The sequence below is a fragment of the Chiloscyllium plagiosum genome, chromosome 27, assembly GCF_004010195.1.
Source record: "Chiloscyllium plagiosum isolate BGI_BamShark_2017 chromosome 27, ASM401019v2, whole genome shotgun sequence".
In the NCBI taxonomy this organism is placed as follows: Eukaryota; Metazoa; Chordata; class Chondrichthyes; order Orectolobiformes; family Hemiscylliidae; genus Chiloscyllium; species Chiloscyllium plagiosum.
Genome location: NC_057736.1, coordinates 26,616,646 through 26,631,806, shown reverse-complemented (window position 1 = coordinate 26,631,806; position 15,161 = coordinate 26,616,646). Strand labels below are relative to the sequence as shown.

Here is a 15,161-nt window from a genome sequence, read left to right as displayed (position 1 = left end):
CAGTACAAATGCCACATCTGCATTCAAGTCTGTGCCCATACCAAAACATTAATGGTACAGATACTAGACCTCTACAGCATAGGTATTCAGTAAAATCAATTCCAGCACTTATTACATATGTAGTGGCAGATATTGCATCCATTGGTACTAGACTCATATTGAGAGAGATCATTCCAGTACACAAAAATAGATGCTATACTTGTAAAAGCCCCCACATTACTACACATACTAAGTACTAAGAGGTACCAAGATAGATACAGCATATATTGCTAACTTTCCAAAACCTGTACCTGCCTGTAATGTGGTGGTATTGATACAGGCAGGCAGTCAGGTTTTCACTTGCACTAATTCTTTTGTTTTGTGGTGTCTCCCAGTATAGGTTAACAATAAACCAGTACTAAAATTTAAATCAGTAGGTAATGTTCTGAAAAAAAAAAATCAGAAAAAGGGGCTTGGTAAAAGCTGGCCTGATTTAATTTTTATACTGGTCAATCACTACATTCTTTCCTTCACTCTTGTAAATAGGAACTGTGAGAATCTCTTCAATTCCTAGTGCAGTTATTGTCTGACACTGATTAACAAATAGCAGCTATCGGTCTCACTGCCCTCCCAACACTGGTATATAATGACATTAGTCTGTAAATGCTATTGGCACTTTATGCAGGCATTCACAAACTTAGCTGATGGGTATGGTACAGGGACACATGCCCCTCCTCACAAAAAACCTCTAATTTACAGATTGACATTAGGGAAATGTGGACTGATTAAATATGCAGTACAAGGAAGCATTCTGTTTTAAATGCTATCAGTTTGTAAAGTTGCAAGAGCAGCATTCCATGTACACCATTATTGTACATCGTCTAAAGTAAACAGTGGTGATTTGAATTGTGATTCAGATTCGGCATCGGCTCAATTAAACTAGATCCACAGAGACCAAATGGAACATGACAAAGGCACCAAGTATTAAAGTCCTGGTGTGGCTTGACTGCAGAAGTCTCCTCCTCTTCAAATATAGCTCATAGGGAGCTGGTGAGTTAATGTGAAATATGTTGCATGCATACAGTGCATATAGATGATTAGCCCTAGTAAACGTTGCTAAATGTTAGTATTGCTGAGCTGACTGGTGGGGGAGTTGTCCTGAAGGATTTTTCCAAACATTATTGAATGTGACATACAATTACGCATTTTGTGGTGTGAGAGAAAGAACAGTTTGTAATGATCATGAATTCAGATAAGTTGGGGTATGAGCACTGTTTCTTAATAGTTAAGTAGTTTAGATTGAAACAAATAATACATTGATAGGCTTTGGAAAGCAAAATATTCTTTGTGATCAGATCACTTGAAGATAAAGTTGCAAAAGTGAAGATCAGAAGAATTTTTAAAAACCGTTTGATCAGAATGACAAATGGGAGAAGGATTGTAGTAGTTTCTTATACTAGACAGATTTAAACAGTGAGGTGCCAGTTAGTTTGGAGTGCTTTGATATAACTTGGTAAATTATTTGTTCATCCAGAAGTCTATTTCTAACTGAATCTTCACATTGTGGAACTAGCTCTTGTGATTGTTGATCTATTTCAAGGGAAATTAGACATAGTATACATTCATTCTATTGGGATAACTGTACATAATTTGCAAATATACTCATCATACAAAACTTCATTTTCCCTGCGATTGTGATGAATTTAGTTAGTCATCTAACTAGTCACTCAATCCTTGGAAAGGTTAATACATGGTTCTCAAACAAGCCTGGATTGGACTGCTTCTTTTGGGATCTTCTCTTGATATTCCAGCACGTGATTGTTTGTCCACCTAAACAATTTTTTCAGGGATGACACAATCAAAGATACCAATACTTTATAAGCTGGGAAGTTACAATATGACACCACTACTGCTCCTATTTCTGCTACAGACTTTGAATTATCTGATGGCCATTGTGGTTTTTCAGCTGGTAAGTGAAAGATTTGAAAGTGATGCAAAATCTATAGCAGCATATTGACAGGATCTCTCCATCTGGCAAGAATCGTTTTAATAGTCATAGCCATGATTCACTTTTGGTCCAAAACATTAACTCAAAAAATAATATTTTTCAAAATACAAATATAATCAATGAATAGATTCCAAAGAAAAAAAATACGTCCACAAAGGTGGACTCTGCAGAAGATGTTTCCAAAGTAAAGATTCCCTTCAAATGGGTACCCCCCTGACTAAAATCAGATACCCCTTTATATGATGGGGAATCTAGTAAGAGATGGTTACTAATTTGCGAAACGGAGTTCTCTGGGCAACATTTCTTTACCAGCTTTGTGGAGCTTAATAAAAAGAACCAACAGTATTTAGATTAAATAAAAAGTAACATCCGAGGTGGTATTTTGATATTTTAAAAACTCTTTCAGGCAATTATGTACATCAAGAGCAGTAAGAGATCTGCATAAGAAAATATGAAGGAAAAACAGATTTCTTTGATTTTGCATTGTGTCAGTCCTATCTCAGTGAGATTGGTGGTGAAATCAACTCCATTGACTTTTTAAAAAACTTTATTTCAAAAAGTAGATCTACTTAAAATTTCTCAAGCAAAGCACTGTCTAATTCACTAACAAAAGCCGATCAAAACTTTGCTTTTCTTATATAGATGATGTCCTGTGTACTATGGAAAACTTCTGTAAAGTTGAGAATGGGAGTCTGATTTACAAAGAAAATATTCATCTTCCTAAATGAATAAAACTTAAGACTTTATCAACATAATTTGACTTAATCTGATTCTACTTCATCACCATGGAGGGGGGGGGGGGGGGGGGGCTAAAGGAACAGAGATAATTCTGATAGGTTTTTCATATTTTATCACGGCAATTGTGCCTAAAGAATCAGTTTTGACAAAACAGGCACTACATTCCTTTTTAAGCTGGAATATTTACTGAAAGTTTGCATGCCAGAGTTCATAGAATATTAGCCCTTATGTTTGAGGCAAGGGTGTAATAAATCAAAAATATTTGAGTTTGTATTATAATCAAATGACAATAAGCCTGCTTTTTATGAAAGGGGAGGAAAATTCTGCAGTTTCTTCTTGGTTTCCATAAAGTTCTAGTTACTTTTTAATTCTGTAGAAGTACAATTTCTTTCATGTAGAGGAGAGGCTGTTTTGTAGGGCTGGGACACAAGCAATGCCCATCCATCAAGAAGGCTGCAGCATTTTGTATATTGCGGTTCGAGCCAGTGCAATGACAACCATTGGATAAAACATGCAGTTCATGAGGTTTTACAAAGTGCAAACAACGTCATGAGATTTGTATCAATGAAACAAGTCAAACTTTTATGAAAAAATTCCAAATAAAAAACTTGGTATATTATCTTAAAATGGAATGACTGAAATAAAACAGAAAAATATTTGAAAAAAATTCACATTTCAGTGATTAGATGTGTAAATTAAATAAGGTAATGTCCCAATAAACTAACATTAAAACGTCCCAGCCCTACTTTTTTTTTGCATTCAACCTTTTTTCTTATTAAAACTGATAAGGTTCTGAAGTGCGGAGGTGTCCACTCTCCCACGGTTATAGTGGTACAACTGCTGCTCCGTTACAGCGTAGGACACGGGCTTTCTAACCAACCGCTTATTGCACTAACGGTAGCAATGTTCTGTCAGTATACAACACGGTTACATTCCAGAACTAAATAAAATTGATGCTACTATATTTTAATGTAAATTCATATTAAATTAAGCATTTTTTCTAATAAATATAAAGATGCTAAAACAAAAAAAATCACATTTAGTTGTGAGCTAGCAAGTAAACAATAAAAGAAACAGCAAAAGTTTCTACATTAAACAGAGCCCCCAAATCTTGGAATTTTCAAAAGTTTCTCTCTCACCATCATTGCTTAAGCTCATCCAAGTCCTGGATTTTATCTTCTATATGTAAAATTCCACTGCTCTGGTTATGAAGCTGAGCCACAACTACTTGCTATACTCAACAATCAGTTGATTTAATCGATAACTTAACCAATAAATGGAATTTGAACAGTGGCATTGAGGAGGTGGGACTTCTTGAATCTCAAGAAGAACTGGTAGAATATATTTTCAAACATGTCTTTTTCCACCTACAGCAACCATCCCACCCTCCCAAATTTGAGGACTAAAGTGAATGGCTGGATTTCTGACCTAATCAGTGACTACTTTTGAGATCCAAGGTTTGTGGAACATTTTTTTTGTTCCATTTTTGTGTTGCTTGATAAAGATGAGTTTTGTGCTGCCAAACACTGAGGTAAAGGCAAAAAGGAAACTATACTGAAAAAGGAAAAAGGAAAGACACAGACATGAGGTCTGACGGAACACACACACACACACGCGCGCGCGCGCACACATGTGCACACACGCACACACACACAGAGCAGTTGGCTGGTTTCGTATTGCATAATAGTGCTATGATCTTCGTAGGTAAACAATCCCTTTCCGCCAGTTTATTGAAACTATTGTCTCCGCACAGTGAAAGTTACAGTATGGCTGGAGACATCTCCCGTAAACTGACCCCACTGGAAATGTAGGCTGAAATCTTCGGTTCTTTCTGGAGAGAAGTTCCCAAACTCAAGCGAAGTACATTGTGCGTAAGGTATCCTGGTGGATCTGCACAGCCTTGGCAAGAGCCTGTGGGTCACGTCCGTTACTCTGTCCGGAAATGTGACTGCCTTCAGCGCTGTAAATATTGGAGAAAGATGATCAAAACTGGACAAACCCCGACTTGAACATTTGTATTCTTCTAGGTATTCATGAAAACATAATAAATGAATAGATTCATGTCTACATAGATTACAATTACTGCTTCTAATGCCTACTTATGCAAGTTATACTATGAAGGATGCTATAGATCTAGATATTGTTGACATTTCTTACAGTGCAAGAAAACTTAGAGAGATTAGTTTTATCCATACAGCTTTGCATAATTTCTACATCTGGGTAAACAAAGTGTTGCTTCATTAGATGGAAGTTTTGGCAGTCGTTAAAATTCACACAAAATTTTGTACAATGTTTAGCTGAACCCAACTCTCATAAACAAAGGTTTTCTGTTGCTTCTGTAAAGCTAAAACTACACTAATGAAAAGAAAACAAACTGCAAATAACCATGTAAAATGCTATGTACAGGGAACAAGTAGCTGCATCAAGCAACAAAAAAAGTACTGAAAACATATGTCTCCTATTTGCTAATTTTATTCTTTAAATATGGAGAATAACTTTAAACACAATATTTTAATGCCTTCCTGTTTGATAATCAGTGTCCAGGGGTTTATTATTGTTGACAAAACTTTAAACTATACTGTGAAAAACAAAATCACTTTGTCCATCTTCTCCAACATCACTATCTCCATCACATTGGTCCAATTTCTTTCATCCCAATGCCAAACCTGCTTCAACTGAATGCCAGTTGGTCTTAGCTTACCTCAGCATTGTATTGCAAGTAATCAAAAATATTGTTTGAAATTCTGAAATTAATCATTTGTCCAGCTGAAGAATGAATTGCCTAAATTTGACTTTGACATTCAAACGTGTGGTAATTTTAACTTATGCAAGTTCCATACTTGTGAATCCCTAACCACGGTTAATTATGAGTATTTATTAATCTACCGTTTCTATCATCAGCAAGAGAAAACCTGACATGTAGAGATCATGGAAACAACACAGAATATGCATCTAACAATGACAACATATAGTCTTTATTACCTGTCATGCTCTTTATCCACCAAGTGGTATCTTGCTCTAAATGCCACTAGATGTGCATAATAGGCTGGTGCTGGGATAGAGACAGAGCGTGTGCAGCGCACGTATGTGTGACATAGCTGATAGGTGAGGAGCTGAAGTTCATCTGCAGAGAAGCAGTTGTCATCCCACAAAACATGGTAATGTGAGGGACGACTTGTACCCTGAAACAGATAACATTGGCAAATTTTTTAATCAGGTTATCCTCTTACAAATATACTTACTTTCCTCTAGGCAGCTTCCTTTACCAGGCATGCGAGAGTGGTCCAAACTGACTCTTGGTAAAACTTTAATAGGTATTATATATACTGACCCTATGTTCACTGATCAGCCTACAGGTTGGGATTTCTATATTTCCATGAATGATAAGATTGGTCTTATCGGAAAACTTGTAAGAAGTGTTGTGTGATTTTTAACTTTGTCCACCCGGGTCCATCAATGGCACCTCCACGTCATAAGTGGAAATAGGGTGCAGCAAAGCCATTCAATGTGATAACTGTTACAGTCTAATCAGACTGTATACTGTGGATATTCATGAAATACTGAATGTGGTCACTATTAGTCAAAAAAGTACCCAATCTACCCAAGGTTAAGGGTAAGGTAGCCTAAATGAAAATTATTGACTTAAGGTGGCTATGGTCACCTGACCAGGATGAGCCAGTCACTAAACTATTAATAAACAAGAATCAGTCTGAACCAAAATGAAAGCATGCGCTTTCTTCCCTGTTTCTATCAGCTTCTCAAAGATAGTGCCCATTTGGAAACCAAATTGACCACAAATTCAGAAATTTCACGAATGCTGAAGATATGAGGCAACAATTAAACAACTGTAGTCTCAGGTTAAACCCAACACTTCAAAACTGTAACATTTTAAACTGCATATTCTTGATTTTCCTTTTGTACTAGACACTACCGCCTTTTGGAAACAGCGTATCTACTTTTGTGTGTATGTTGGATGGCATGTTTTATTACTTTTCTATCCCAACAGTCACTGCATCAGAGGTCAGATCAGTTTTCCTTCTTGTGAATCCAAGGAAAGCGATGGGACCAGATGGAGTATCAGACAATGCACTCAGAGCATGTGCAGATCAACTGGCAGAGGTCTTCTCGGACAGATCCATGTCAGATGCCATATCACTTTCCTTCACTCCTCCCCAGAACATCTTGATACCAGAACAGCTACGTAAGAATCCTACTCATTGACTACAGTTCAGCCTTCAACACGATTATCCCCTCAAGACTGATTACTAAACTTAGTGATCTCGGACTAAGCCCCACTCTCTGCAACTGGATCTGCAGTTTCCTGACCCACAGGCTACAATCAGTGAAGATTGGGGACAATATTTCATCCTCACTAACACTCAAACTGGAGCCCCCCCAGGGGTGTGTACTCAGCCCCCTACTGTACTCACTGTGTACCCATGACTGCGTTGCCAAACACCAGACTAATGCCATTTACAAGTTCGCTGATGACAACACCATAGTCCGTCTAATCTCAGATGGTGATGAAACTGACTACAGACAGGAGGTGGAAGACCTGGAGAAATGGTGCACTGAGAACAACCGAGCTCTCAATGCCAGCAAAACCAAGGAACTCATTATTGACTTTCAGCGGGATGGTACTCATGCCCCCCTACACAATAACAGCACAGAGGTGGAAAGAGTGGAGAGTGCCAAGTTACTGGGAGTGGTCATTAACAACAAGCTTTCTTGGATTCTTCATGTGGACACACTGGTTACAAAAGCCCAAGAACATCTCATCTTTCTCAGGCAGCTGAGAAAATTTGGCATAACGGCAAATACCCTTGCCAACTTTTATAGTTGCGCCATCAAGAGCATTCTGTCTGGATGTATCACTATCTGGTATGGCAACTGTACCATTCAAGATTGAACATGGTTACAGAGAGCGGTGAACTTGGCTCGGACAATCACAAAGGCCTCCCATCTATAGAATATATCTTTCAGGCCCACTGTCAAGAAAAGGCCGCCAGCATTCTCAAAGATCCATCCCACCCTGGCAATGTTTTTCTATAACCTCTACCATCGGGGAGAAGGTAGAGAAGCCTGAACACACGCATCAGCCGGTTTCAAAACAGTTTCTAACCTACTGTTGTGAGAATACTGAGTGGACTCTCAAACTCTTAGCATTCGCCTGCACCGGTGTTTTGGTTTTTGCCACTGTTTACCTATTATTTACTTGTCTATGCTATTTAACTTGTGATCTGCCTGTATTGCTCGCAAGACAAAAGCTTTTCACTGTGCCTCGGTACACGTGACATTAAATTCAATTCAATTCCTCTTTCTTTCGTGCTAGGAAATTTTTATAATTAGCTCTTTTATTTCAATCTAGTAAATGCAGTTTTAACCGAAATATTTTAATTGATATATTTGCTTGTTAAAAAGAATTAAAGATCTACATTGCAATCAAGCACTGAGGTTAAAAAGACAACCTTTCTCACCTGATCATAAGAAAACGTAATCAAATTAATTATATACGATGTGCCTTTAACAAATTAGTGCTGGCTATTCTTAATTGATCCACTTTGTCAAAATAACCATAATCATTTCTAAATCCAGACAAGTGAATTTCAAAGAACAAAGCACAATGTAGTGCTGTATTCATTGAAGACCAGGTAAATTCACCTGGCTTATCCAGTGATTGTCTGGTCATTTGCCATGTTGATGTGTGTGGATCGTGCTGTGAGCAAACTTGTTGCTGATAGTGTTCCCTCTAAGCTGTTGTTCTGAGTTTCTGCACATGATGTGTCAATGCTGATCACGTCTTTGACATCTAGGTCTGGAAGTACTATTGCACATGGACCTCGGAGGTCCACAGAGAAGAAAAAAAATTTAGAGGGAACGCTATTTGTTGCTTTTCTTTACAAAAATAACTACACTTCAGAAGTATTTAATTGGTTACAAAGTCCATTGTGATGCCATGAGGAAATGAAAGGTTCCATAAATAAAACTTATTTCTTTCCTTAGTAAAAGGCAAACCACAATATTATTAATTTACAATCTCTTTAGTCTTCAGTATATTACTGAGTCAAAAAGTGTGGTGCTGGTAAAGCACAGCAGTCATGCAGCATCCGAGGAGTCAACATTTCAGGCATAACTCCGTCCTGATGAAGGGCTTATGCTTGAAACGTCGAGTTGCCTGTTCCTCGGATGCTGCTTGACCAGCTGTGCTTTTCCAGTGCCACACTTTTAGACTGTGATCTCCAACATCTGCAGTCCTCACTTTCTCCTGGTACATTACATAGGCAAAATTAAAGCTATGACGCTTACTCAAAAGGAGGAAAATGCCTCTTTTTTGCAACAACTGCATTTTTGAAATGGCAGACATCAGGATGTGCTTGTTGTCTGCTCTGATTTCCAGTTATTTATTAATCTTCCCTCTTAACAGAAGTGGTACTTGTAAACATGTGAAACATTCAGAAAAAACAGCTTCACACACTTCTCTGCTTTATCCTCCAGCAATGCAAATATTACATTATCAAGCATTCATTTCATACCTGTATCCCAGCATGGCTGCAGAGATAAAAATCAAATTCATATGGGTGGGTGATATCTGTGTCTACAGTTGTGCCTGCTGGAATATTTCCACTTCTTCCAACCTTTCAGACAGAGGGAATAAAAGAATAAGTCTCAACACCCAGACTCAAAAATTGTGTACCATTTCACACTCCGGTCTCTAAAAGAAAAATCATTGAGTTTAATGGCCATTTGAAGATTTAACTCATGTTTTAAAACTCCCCAAGCCAGATGTATTGAGAGAGAGAGATATCATGTGAGAGATTCATGTGTTAGTTCTTACCCTTTCATTCTTATCAGCACAGAACAATCGAGTGTGATGACGTTTCTGCACGACAATGTATGTGATGCCAGGCTGATAGTCCTTTTCCAAGCTGATGCAGGCTTCTCGAATTGCCAATAGCTCACAATACAATACCTACAACATAAAAGCAAATGTAAGTATGATTGGTGGGGAATGCCGTTAAATTAAGTGGCTCCATAAAGTTCATGGATCCTGCCATCCCCGAGATTCGATCATGGGCTGGATTTTAATTTAGAGCTAATGTTCTGTACCAGTTGTGGGGACAGGGTTGGAAAGCAGCATCTGATTTTTTCCATAGTTCGCATGATTGACAAAATGGAGATTTAGAGTAGGAAATGGTATTGGAAAATATAAACTGTTGAGTGGGAATAGCAATGAGGTCATCCCATGATGGTTAGGAGATGTCTTGATCATGAGGAAGGAATCCCATTGGAGTTCATGTCCTGGAAGATTGCTGGAGCATGAGTGATGGGTAACTAAAGTGGGAGATTTGGCGTTACTGATTAGTCTGTCTGGAGGCCTTACCACAGTATTCTTTGCCCACTGGCAGCTCTGGAAAGGGACTGCCTCATGGATTCAACTACTTTCCCCTCCTTTGAGCTGTTGAGTTCCATTAAAATTATAATGTTAAAAACGAAGACATGTAATATATTTAAATTGTCAACACATTTCCTCTGAGCAGAGCCTGCCCCTTGTCCACCCTCCATCAAAACAAAATGGAAGCAGATTTTGCATTTGTTCCAGATATTTTGCATTTTCAGAGTTCAAATTCATCCCCATGGGAGGAAAATGAATTACATTTGATAGTAAACTGGCAAAATGAAGCTTTCAGTCCAACTTTGTTATCACATGTTGGTTTCAGCCCAGAGATTTCCACACATTGTGAGGGAAACATAGCAGTTTGTCCTGAATTGGTTATAGCAAGTTTACAAAGATAACTGGAAAATATTTTTGTCATAAAATTTAATTTTAAATTTGTATTAATTAGCTTGGAGCACAGAATATGATAGTTACCCATGAGCTACTTTTACCTGACGGAATTGGCCCTCAGAAACACCGTCACGGTAGAATATAATTCGAGTGGGCTTGAAGCGAGTTGATTTGTAAAACTGAATGAGAAGTTCTCGAACCATTGAAGCTAGGTCTTGAATGATCTCCTGTCGAGGTCTCTGAACGCGCACAGTGGCACAGTAACGACTAGGATGGGCATCCATACTGCCCACAACCTAGAAAAAGCAATCAGATAATTGCACACAGACTGATTAACACCCTGACACTTGCTTTATGAATGATTTGTGGGATTTGAAAATGAAAAGATTATGATGACCCAGGTTTGCATATATAGGAATGCGGTTAGCAGAATCAAATAAGTCATAATTAACCTGTCTTCTCACCGAAACACAAAAGTCAGTGACAGGTGAATTTTTCCCTTCATCAGTATTAAAATTGACATGTGTCTGTGACAAAGGCAAACATTCCATCCTCTTCATTCTTGATCTGGCTGCAATCTTCAATGTGATTGCCCAAACTCTGCTGTGTGGATACAGTGGTTAGGACTCCTGTCACCTTGCTCTTTTCTAATCCATCTAATTAGAACCAGAGAATCATTTGTGATGGCTTCTTTCTCTGCTTCTGCATTTGCTGCCTTTGAAATAGACCACTATCCTAGAGGAACGAATTGTGAGATCCAGATATGCAATGCAAGTGGAGTACCTCATGCCTGGAATTGTCACTTCTTTCTATTTATACCAACCTTTAAATGCCCACCCACCCCTCCCTTCCCCCTACCCCCACATGAACCCTACCAACCCTGGTAATGTTAGATGGGCTGTCTTGATTTAGCATGTCCCTCAAGTTGACCAAATTCCAAAATATTCCTGGAAAATTCATGAACTAAGTGCAAAACAGACCAGCATGTTCCTTCGTCCATGTTCAAAATTAAGAGTACACAATGCAGAAGACAAGATTTGCTTACATTGCACATTTTTCTCCTTTCTTCCTCCACTACCCTTGCCCATTTGAGAGTACGTATTCATGTCAAAAAAAATGAACACTTACAGCAGCAATAGAAGGTTTCTTGCCATCTCCAGCTGGTGGGTGTGTGACATCAGCCCCCAGAAAGATCACAGGCTGTTGGAATACGGATGGTCTACAGGCATTAAATGAAGAAATAAACAATTCTTGAGTAGCTTGTTCAAAACTGGAACAGATATAAAAAAGCAAATATAGATGCTTTTTGTTTCTTATGAAATTAATTTGTACATAAATTGTAGAGTCTGACTAGAATATAAATTTGATTATTTGCAAACTTTTGACTAACTAATTTCTATTCCAAACAACTATCTTTATTACAAATAAATTTAATTTTTGTCTTGTATATATAGTGTATAGTCTTTAGAAAATAATTATTTCTGTTGATGCCAATTTCATGCTAGTGTGACTGAAGTTAGTAAGTATAACCTGATTTGAAACCTTACCACAGAGTCATAGCAATTAGGTTTCAGACAATATATGAAACAATGCAAGCATCTGACACCAACGTTAACTGCATAATAGCAAAAGCACTCCAACAAACCATCAATAGCAAAGTCCAATGTCTTCCTTTCCATGAAAATTTATTGTTTCATATATCCCTAGGGCTCTAACTCCACCTTTAACTTGATTTGATTAGATTGATTTATTATTGTTACACATACGGTTATGCAGTGAAAAGTTCTATATTGCATGCTATCGAGGTAAATCATACCTCACAGAAGTACATCAGGGTAATAGAATAAAATACAGAATATAGTCTTTTAGCTACAGCGAAGGTGCTGAGAAAGATCAACTGTAAAATATGAGAGGTCTGTTCATAAATCTGATAATAGCTGGGAAGAAGCTATTTTTTAATCTGATGTTGTGTTTTCAAACGTTTATATCTTCTGCCTGATGGAAGAAGGTGGAAGAGTATAACTGGGATGGGAGGGATCTTTGAATATGTTAGCGGCTTTCCTGAGGCAACAGGAAGTATAGATGGAGTCAATGGAAGGAAGGCTGGTTTGTGTGATGGACAGGGCTGCATTAACAATTTAATAATTTTTTGCAATCTTGGACACAGCAGTTGGCATACCATGGTGCATCTACAAAAATTGGTAACAGGTATTGTGAACATGCCAAATTTTCTTAGCCTTCTGAGGAAGTAGAGGCATTGGTGTGCTTTCTTGACTTTAGCATCATCATGGATGAACCAGGAAGGATTGTTAGTGATATTTATTCATAGAAATGTGAAGCTCTCTACCACTTCTGCTTCAGTGCCACTGATACAGACAAAGGCATGTCCTCCACTTCACTTCCTGAAGTTGACGACCAGCTCCTTCATTTTGTTGACATTGAGGGAGAGATTGTTGAAGTTTCACCATGCCACTATACTCTTTTTCCTGTACTTTGTCTTGTCATTGTTTGAGAGCTGACCAATCCTTCCTTTGCTACACATCTCGTTTGTTACTGACATTTAGTTTGGCTTACTTATAATTGTCAATACAAAATAGTTGCCTTAACTAGAATGCTTCAATACAAAAATTCAAGATTCTTGGGTGAATTTTAATGCCATAATTAGTTTATTTTGTAATTTCTTTTCTCTATGCAAACAATCACTGATCTGTCAGCTGCTCATGTAACCATCTTTTCATACGACTCAGGACTTTAGAACGATCAGTTCAGCAATACAGAGGATTTCAAGAGCTCCTTACATCTCGCAAGGCTGTTTCAAATTTCCTTTTGAAGTCTCTTGACTATTGAATTTTACCAATATAACATTTATGTCTTGCGCTATTTCTTCCTCTTACATCTGTTTGTCAACAAAATTCAGGGTTTTGCAAGTATAAACTTGCTGTTACATCTTAGATTTATAACAATGCTTCTTACATGGACACAAATCAGTTAATGGTTGTATGTTGTAGATGCATCATCATGGAGTGTGAAACAGTCCTTATTTGTTGTCAGCAAGGATTACTCAATATCATTCTGACAGAGGAACTTCAGATTTTCCCTAGTCCTACCTGGGGACATCCAGCTAATTGCTTCCTGTCTGAAGATCAGCATAGTTTGCACAACAGAAGATCCTTCCCAGTCTGTTTGCTTCAATCACTGATTCATCAATTTTAAAACAAAAAGGAGCCCAATTCAACTTATGGCTCTACACCCACTGTACCCATTTCAGTCTTGGAAACAACATGGTCATTGCTTCACAAAGATAACTGCATGTTCACACAGAGATCTACCAAAATCAGTTATACTTTAAACCTTAGCAAATTCAAGCAAACTTCTGCCAAAACACCTGAATGAGATTTCACAAACCTTCGGTTTTGTAGCTTAATGAAGTGGAACTCCAACTGAAAGTGAATATCTTGTCAAAAAGTCAAAGCCCTCACCCATACTGCCATGGAAACTGCTAACTTCACAAAGGCAAAAATCATTATAAATCAGCAATTTAAGATAACATTCATAATTTTTTTAATACTGATGAGGTTATCCAAACTTGGCCAATTGTGTTATAACAACTCGCAACAAGCTTTGCTTCTCCATACATCTGTCTTTGCTGACCTACACCGACTCCCAAATGATTAATATCATAATGTTGAAATTCTTATTCTACCTTTCAAATTCCTTCATGTCCTTACCACTCAATATCTTAATCTTGTCCAGCCTCGGAACCATCCAGGATACTGGTGCTAATTTAATTCTGGTTTATAGTGTATCCTTGATTTTAGTTGCTTCATCTTTGTTGGCAGTTCCTACAGTTACCTAAGCACTATGGTTCAGAATACATGCCCATCTTCACCTCAGTTTCCGCTTTTAAGATCATCCTTAAAACTTATTTATTTGATGAGGCTATGGTCATCCGACTCAATATCACCTTATGTGGCTAATGCCATATTTTGTTTTATAATATTTCTATAAAGCATCTTGACTGAGACAAAACAAGAAAACAAACTTACCGCTGATGTGGCACGAGAATGTTGTTAATACCACCTAGTTTCACATTAATCTTCAGGCAGAGGTTCGATAATGTCTGTGGAGACGTTTTGACAACGTTCTTCACTTGAACACACTGAGTAGCCATTCCTAGGAGAGTATCTCCCACACGCTTCACCTCGGCTAGAAGAAAGGTGAATGCATTAGAAGATTTTTCTTGGTGATTTCCCCAATGAAGGCAATCAGACTGACTGAGTCAGGCTACCCAGAGAGCTATTTTGAGGATCCATTCAATTAGTCTTCTGGATGATTAAGAATTTGCAGTGTGTGTCAAGATGGTTGGAGTCTCATTCCTAGCACTTCACAGCCCAGATGCAAGTATTCCTGCACTTCCACAGATTACTAGTGCTCCTTGCTGCAATAACTCTGTAATCATCCAAATTCATTTATATAGACAGCTAGACACACGCCCTGGTACCATTTCTACTAAATACTTGACAGTATATAAAAAACATCCAGTTATAATTTGCTTAGAAATATCAATATACATCAGTAAAATAAAAAATGGGAGAAATTAAACTTTTGAGTTAAGGCGACTGAAACATCGAAAGAAACTTCAACCACAAT

At 37.8% G+C, this 15,161-nt stretch overlaps 1 protein-coding gene across 3 annotated transcripts in view; it reads right to left on the bottom strand.

The window, feature by feature from the left end:
• Positions 1–300: 300 nt before the first annotated feature.
• LOC122563674 (protein argonaute-3) overlaps positions 301–15,161 on the bottom strand; it is a 133,033-nt gene continuing 118,172 nt past the window's right edge. For all 3 annotated transcript variants that reach the window (XM_043717723.1, XM_043717724.1, XM_043717725.1), the window contains 7 exons: positions 14,558–14,717; positions 11,640–11,730; positions 10,613–10,807; positions 9,561–9,695; positions 9,259–9,360; positions 5,708–5,907; positions 301–4,685 (listed from right to left, as the gene is read on the bottom strand). In XM_043717723.1, the coding sequence (XP_043573658.1) occupies positions 4,577–4,685; positions 5,708–5,907; positions 9,259–9,360; positions 9,561–9,695; positions 10,613–10,807; positions 11,640–11,730; positions 14,558–14,717 (992 nt within the window). In that variant the 3' untranslated portion in view covers positions 301–4,576. The remainder of the gene's footprint in view (positions 4,686–5,707; positions 5,908–9,258; positions 9,361–9,560; positions 9,696–10,612; positions 10,808–11,639; positions 11,731–14,557; positions 14,718–15,161) is intronic.